Raw genomic sequence first — 7,537 nt, forward strand, 5'->3', positions numbered from 1 at the left:
ATGTACACTCCATATATGTACACATATTTACATATGTGTTACACACATACACCTCTACCGGCATCCTTGGCCCTTGGGAAATAAGCCTGGGTATCTTGTAGACCACTAAAGAGAAGCTGTTTCATTCAAATCAGACTGAGTCTAATGACTTTCTTAGTTGCCCACGTGTTAACAATGACCAGAATGTTCAAAAAGATTAAGCTACTAGGATTTTTTAAACAATATATATTAATTTAATTTCACTTTTATACACTCCCAAGAGGATTCCCTCCCTACCCTCACCCCCCCAACACGGCAACATTCTCATTTTCATCCGGGCGTTCTACTTCTTCTTTCGGCGGCAGCATTTACGACCTCTGTTAGAACATTGACCTATTTGCTCCTCCTTGGCAAGGCAGTTAAGCACAGCACATCGGCCACCTCTTACTCGGCAGAAGAATTTTTGGAGGCGCTTTAGGATGAATCCATCCCCTGGAAGAGGGAAAATACAAGAATAGTTTAGAAAAAAAAAGAGTGTTAGGAAGACATTGGATCCAGCAAACTATACATTGCTGAACTAGTTCCGTTTCACTTTTGTTTCTTTTCTCTTTTCCTAGGAAATCACAAGTTAAAGGTGGTCTAAGCAGGAAACAAAGATGATGTCTCTATGGGCTGCCCCACAGCCGTGAACACACAGTGGCCTGGTCTCTAAGCCATATCATGAGAACTGGGGGTTGGGACCGCCATAGTCCCATGAACTTTCAAGCAGCTCACCATGTCTCTTTCCCTCCAAACACTAGAGCCCATTAGAATAGATATCTGTGGGTTTGGGCATCAGACTAAATTGTTCTTCGTTTCTGCCAGAATTAAAATTTCACATCAGCTTTCCCATGTCTCCTTTGTAAAACTCCAATGATGAGGTGGGTGGGGCGTTGGCATTAGTGACACTAGTTAGTCTTCTAAGAGTGGGACAGGACTGACCCAGAAGCTTGCTCTAGGGCCCTTAATGACTGTTATTGGGAGAAAAAAAAACATTGGGGATGTTCGGTTCCAGTCGACAACTCCAGCTGATTTCATGCTCACCCAGAAGGACAGAGAAGGGCAGACTAACTGACATACTATGAACCCTTTCCGCCCCTTATTTCCCAACCCATCTTACCCGGCGCTGGCACCAAGAACAACAAGAAGAATGCAAATAGCAGATAATGGAGCCTCATAGTTGACTGCTTCCCAACAAGCTGAGACTGGGCCAAAAGGTGTGCTTCTCCACCTATATAACGAGGTAAGCCATGATTACAATTATTGCAATGTCACAGTGATGACGATATGAAATATTTCCTGACATGCTTTTCCAGTGTCTCTCACCGCAAAGAACACACCCACTCACTCAGGAGCTTACAAACCTGATGGGTGTAGTCAAGTCTGATGAGACTTTCTTGAGGTCCTCCAGGCCCTGGGCGTGTTTCCAGATCAATTTCTGGCTGTGGGTACAGACAGGACTGGAATGGACAAGATACTCCTTTTCTGGGGTGACCCCAGGACATGTAGCTTGGAACTGAATTGAATTGCCTTAGAATGTGATTGTAAGCTACCTCAAAAGCATGGAAGGAACCTGGAAGTCCTCTGAGAACAAAATCGGTTCAGCTTTAGATGTATTCAGAAGTGAGAAACAGAACTCAAATTCAGATAGTGAAGATAAAAGTAAACTTGGGCTATATTTAAAAAGGCCTTTGCTATAGGGGTACTCTGGTTTAAATGAAACCTGTCTTGATATTCATCATTGACTGAAAAGAGAGAGAGAGAGAGAGAGAGAGAGAGAGAGAGAGAGAGAGAGAGAGAGAGAGAGAGAGAGAAGGAGAGAATATTCATCTTATCCCTACGCCAGAGAGGCTTTCAAAAACAACACTGCAGACTTCCAGGATGTTTTAAAGAAGGCCCTCTTGTTTGCCTCCTCCTGCAGTTGTTTATAGATTTTATTCATTTCTTTCATTATCATCTTCCTTCTCTTTTGGCGCTTTCTCAGAAAAATGGGAATAGGGCTTCCTCAAGACCCAGCTTGAGTAGGGGGGAAGCAGGAGGGAGGGAAGAATGGGAGGATACAAGGGATGGGCTAACAATTGAGATGTAATATGAATAAATTAATAAAATATTTTTTAAAAAGAATTAAAGAACTCAAAATAAAGTAGGTTTGGAAAAGGAAAAAATAAAAAATAAAGAAGGCCAAGGTTCAGTTAATTCCACCAGATATAAATTCAGCAGCTGACTATTTACCTATTTTGCACTCACTCCATTGCCCATAAACCTACTATTTTCTGGCATCTGTCTCAATAAACCACCAAACTTTTTCTTTTAAACTTCAACATTGAATTTTACATATTCAATCCAGTGGCTTTTTTGCTTAGCCATCTCACTTGATCTTTGTATCATGTGATCATGGGGGCACATTCGTACCTTGATCCTCCCTCTTCTTCAACTTACCACCCAGAAGTCATTAAGCACTCCCTGTGCTTTACAAGAGTCAAACTGTTTGGTATTTGGGCTCTGTGTGCATCACTATTTCCAAGTTAGATGGTAGAAAAACCACCGAGATTGGCATGACAAGACAACACACTTTCCATTTTGGCCAGTCCTGGTTGCTGCTTTTAATTCTTCATGGGCTGTCTCCTCTTTCTCCTACTCCCCAATCTTGCTAAAAATAAAACATCTTTGTGAGATCTGACTCTCACATGAACTCTGGTGCCCCTTTTCTGACCATGTCCCCTGGATGAGGAGGCCTGGTGGCACTTAGAGGAAGGATAGCAAGTTACCAAGAAGAGACTCGATAATCTTAGAGCATATATAGGGGGTAGAAGTCTCCCTCAATCACAGACATAGGGGAGGGGAGAAGGGGGGAAGTGGGAGGGAGGGAAGAATGGGAGGAAACAGGGGAAGGGCTAACAATCAAGATGTAATATGAATAAATTAATTAAAAAATGGTAAAAATTTTAAAAAATTAATAAATAAAACATCTTTAAGAATTTGACAATCCTTTTCTTCCTTCTCCCAGCTTTGTGGTCATTGTCAATCTTTATCAAGCACACACTATATACCATACACAACGCTAAGCAATAAAATTGCATTTATCTCATTTGAGTCATCCAGTAGTTTGATAAAGTTATATGTATTTTACAGATAAGTGAGTTGAGGCTTAGACAAGGTGATAAAATGCCCCATGCTCTTGGTTAGAGATGAGCTTTTCACTCCTGTCCCTCTTGTTACCACACAAAATAGTTGCAACAGTACAACTAGAAATAAGTTTACAAGTAAATGAATACAGAAGGTGGGGTTAGGTGAAGGTGGAAATGAAGACCAGGAGACAACGCTGATGGAGGAATCGTTATATTTCAGTGCTGATGCACTTGAGAGCCAGAGTCATTTAGAAGGAAGAAACAGAAGTTAATAGCATGGGTAAGCTCAAGTTAAGGAAGTCATGAAAGGTAGCAGGCTATGAAGGCTGCTCAGGACACGGGGCGGGTGAGTGCAGGAAGCACTGCTTAGAGTAAGCACTGGAGAAAACATGTAAATCACGCAGGCCTGTTTTCTTCAGTGGAATAAGATGACTGATGCCTGGTCACCCAGAAGGCTGGAGTGGATGTTTCCGACAACCTGGTGATCTTTTTGCTATTCTATGGAGCCAGCCTTCCTGGCCCTTACAATATCTTGAGGACTGTTTTAGGCCCTTATCTTGAGCTTAGCCTCTCAGTGAACAGAATCCACCCGTACGAGATGCCCCGCATGCTTTGCACCCCTCCACTATTAGAATCCATCCCTGTGCTTATTACAAACCCTTCCTCTCTGGGCCCTAGGCCTGAGCTCTATTTATCAGCCAACAGAACTCATTCTTATTGTCAAGGATGGGTGCTTTGCTGGAAAGTTTCTATGTAGCTATGCCTAAAGCTTTGTTATGAGAATTGTAACAGGGAGATTTCCCCCCAAAAGTTTGACTGTGTTTAAATGTACAAGAGAATGAAACCATAAGATCAGACCCTCTGGAGGTTTTGATCCAGTCTGAGTGACCAAGCCCAGCTGTACCAAGTTTTCTTTTTCTTTCTTTCTTTCTTTTTTTTTTAAATTTAATTAATGTATTCAGATTACATCTCAATTGTTTTCCCCTCACTTGTATCCACCCATTTCTCCCTTCCTCCCGCTTTCACCCTATTCGCCTCCCCCAGGTCTGTGACTGCGGGGGACCTCCACCCCCATCACATGATCATAGCCTATCAGGTCTCATCCTGGTAGCCTGCTTACCCTTACTCTGAGTGCCACCAGGCCTCCCCACCAAGGGGAAGTGGTCAAATATGGGGCACCAGAGTTCATGTCAGAGTCAGTCCTCACTCTCCACATAACTGTGGAGAATGTCCTGTCCATTGGCTAGGTCTGAGTAGAGGTTCAATGTTTACTGTATGTATTGTCCTTGATTGGTGCAGTAGTTTGAGCAGACGCCCCTGGGTCCAGATCTGCCCATCATGAGGTTCTTCCTGTGGGTTCCTAGGACCCTCTGGGTCCTTCTATTTTTCCATTCTCCTATACTTCTATCACCTAGGGTTCCAACAGGATGTCCTACATCTACCCCAATCTTCTGGTAAGTGAAGACTTTTGTGAGTTTTCAATCTTGGCTCTTCACCTTTTGCTCCTCTGCCAGCCATAGTACCAGTAGGGACCCCGTAACAGGTGAGGGTACTGTTAGGGAGGAGAGTTAGTGGTGACACGTGACAGATGGTAATAGAAGACATGATCTGGAAAGAACTAGGATGAAGATTTCCCACTTTTTTGTTATTTGATAATTTAACAGATGCATTTGTGTATTATATTCAATGTATTGTGATGGACTCCGTCCCCATCCGTCCTCCAGTTTCTACTCTGTCCCTCACTATAATTCTCCCCGCATTTCATATGTTTCTTCTTTTTTTTTTTTTAAATCACCAAGTCCACTTAGTACCAGTATGTTCATGGGTAAATGGCCATTTACAGGAGCATGGGTGTTCTCCTAGGGGCCCCAGCCCTGAAGATAACTGACACACCCTTCTCCTGTAGCCATCAACTGCCAATCGCACTTCAGCTCCAGGGGGAACCTAGTGGCGGCCTCCCCCACACATGCTGAGACTTTGTCTGGCTTGATCTTGCACAGTCTTTGCTTAGGCAGTCACAGCCGCTTTTAACATGCTCAAACTAGTTTAAGAACTTAAATCTTAGCAAGGACATAGCTGCTTCTGTCATAGTTTGCAAAATCACATCCGACACCCCCCCACCATCGGGAGGGGGAGGGGAATGGCTGACTCCCAACTCTTAAGGCTGAAATAAAGCGAGAGATGGTACATCGAAGTCTATATAAGGTCACCCAAAGGACATTCTGCTATACGTCCAGCGGGGATAGGACCATGCCCAGTGGGATGAATGCACAGTAATGCATCTTTGTTCACACTGTTAACTCTCGCATCAGATCCTCCAACTGCACTTCACGACCCAGCCCCAGAGAGACCTCACCATGAAGCAGTTTTTTGCCAACACCCTACACATTCTCTAAAAGAAAGGCATAAATGTTTCTTATAAAATGATCTTGAAGTCAACTCATTCATAGGCTGGGGACTGGAATCAAGAAAAATCACGTGTCCAAAGGCAAAAGGTGGGGGTCCCGGGGATTATTTTATTTAATTATTTATTTTTTAATATGTTTTAATTGAAATAGAATTACATAAATTCCCCCCTTGACTTTCCTCCCTCCAGCTCCTCCCAGCTACCTTCCCTTGAGCCCCACTTTCAGGTTGGTAGCCTCTTTTTCTTTGATTATTGCTATTATTATATATTACACACATATATGTGTTTATGTGTGTGCACAAACATGTAATAAATACAACTTTCTGAATTTGTTTTTAAAGTCCAACTAGATAGCGGTTGGTTGCTGCCTACATGTGAGTGCACTTAGTGCACATCCAGGTGTATTTTCCATGCTGGTGATTATCTCACCCCAGTCATAATGGCCAAGGTCAAAAGAGCAACCAACAGTGAATGCTGGGATATGTATGGGAAATGAAAAATGGGGGAACAGGAACCCTCATTCACTATTGGTGGGAACACAAATTGGTAGAGCCACTTTTGAAATCAGTATGGAGAATCTTCAAAAAACAAAACAAAAAAATAAATCTACCACATGACCCAGATATACTACGCTTGACATATGCCAAATGGTATGAAACCCTACTCCACAAATAATTTTGTAAACATATTTGTTGCTGCTCTATTCACGACAGCTAGAGAATGGAAACAACCTAAAGGTCCTTCACCAGATGAATGGATAATGAAAGTACTGTGCAACGCAATACTATTTGGCTAACTAAGTGTCTTTTCTATTGCTGTGAGGAGACACCATAACCAAGGCAATTTACAGAGGAAAAAGTTCGTTGGGCTTACAGTTTCTGAGAGCGAGTCCATGACTGTCATGGTGAGGAGCACGGCAGCAGGTAAGCAGGCATGACACTGGATCAGTAGATGTGAGCTCATATGTGACCCCACAAACATGGGGGTGGGGGGAGGAGCTACATGGGGATGGATGGAATTTTGAAACTCCAAACCTCATCTTCCAAAACACACTTCCTCCAACAAGGCCACATCTTCAAATCCTTCCCAAACAGTTCCACCAGCAGGGGGCCAAACAGTCAAACGTAACGAGCCTTTGGAGGGTACTCTTATCCTTCTCATCCAAATTATCACACTAAGGATGATGAATACTTTTTCAGGTATTTCTTAGAAATTTTTATTTTTTCTATTGAGAACTATCTGTTTGATCCTTAGCTTTTTTTTTTTTTTTTTTTTTTTTTTAGTTCTTTGTATACTCTGCATACTAATCCTCTGCCAGAAATATGACTGGCAAAGTTTTTTCCCATTCTATGGGTTTCTTCTTTAATTTATTGACTGTTTCCTTAGCTGTGCAGAAGCTTTTAGTTTTATGATGTCTGGGTTGTCAGTTGTTGGCCTTAATTCCTTGGTTAATGGAGTCCTGTTCAGAAAATCTTTTCCTACATCTATATCCTGTAGGGAACTAACTTTGTTTTCTTCTATCAGTTTTACTGTTTCAGGCTTCAAATTGAGATATTTGATGTAATTGCATCTAATTTGTGCACTGTGGGAGATGTGTGTCTAATTTCATTCTACTGCATGCAGATGTCCAGTTTCCCCAGCACCATTAGTTGAATGTGTTGTCCTTTTTTTTCTATCATGGGTTTGGTTTGGTTTGGTTTGGTTTGGTTTGGTTTGGTTTGGTTTGGTTTTGGTTTTGGTTTTTGGCTTTGCCTCTTTGTTAAATACCTCTTGGTTGTAATTGTAAGTTCTCATGTTTGGTCTTCTATTTACTTCTACTAGTCTACACGTGTGTTTTGTGCCAGTACAATACTATTTTCATCACTATTGCTCTATAGTGTACCTTGAGGCCAGAAATAGCAATGTCCTCGTATTCTTCTTCTTTCTGCAGGGAGGGTATTGATTTGGTTGTCTGGGGTCTTTTCTGGTTCCACATGAATTTTAG

At 42.2% G+C, this 7,537-nt stretch overlaps 1 protein-coding gene across 1 annotated transcript; it reads right to left on the minus strand.

Moving 5' to 3' along the window:
• Positions 1-282: 282 nt before the first annotated feature.
• LOC311584477 (beta-defensin 14-like) lies at positions 283-1,249 on the minus strand. The gene is made up of 2 exons (XM_084758830.1): positions 1,139-1,249; positions 283-471 (listed from the first exon to the last, which is right to left on the minus strand). Exons 1-2 carry the CDS (start codon positions 1,194-1,196, stop codon positions 323-325), a joined length of 207 nt encoding a protein of 68 aa, XP_084614956.1. The 5' UTR covers positions 1,197-1,249; the 3' UTR covers positions 283-322.
• Between the last annotated feature and the right edge of the window lie 6,288 nt (positions 1,250-7,537).

The sequence above is a fragment of the Acomys minous genome, assembly GCF_964271855.1.
Source record: "Acomys minous genome assembly, chromosome: 15".
Taxonomy (NCBI): Eukaryota; Metazoa; Chordata; class Mammalia; order Rodentia; family Muridae; genus Acomys; species Acomys minous.

Bases quoted from the DNA above. Each gene is read 5' to 3' on its own strand.
- LOC311584477 (XM_084758830.1), bottom strand. From the start codon at position 1,196: ATGAGGCTCCATTATCTGCTATTTGCATTCTTCTTGTTGTTCTTGGTG. The intron at 472-1,138 runs GTAAGATGGGTT...TCCCTCTTCCAG, and splicing joins GTTCTTGGTGCCAGCGCCGG to GGGATGGATTCATCCTAAAG.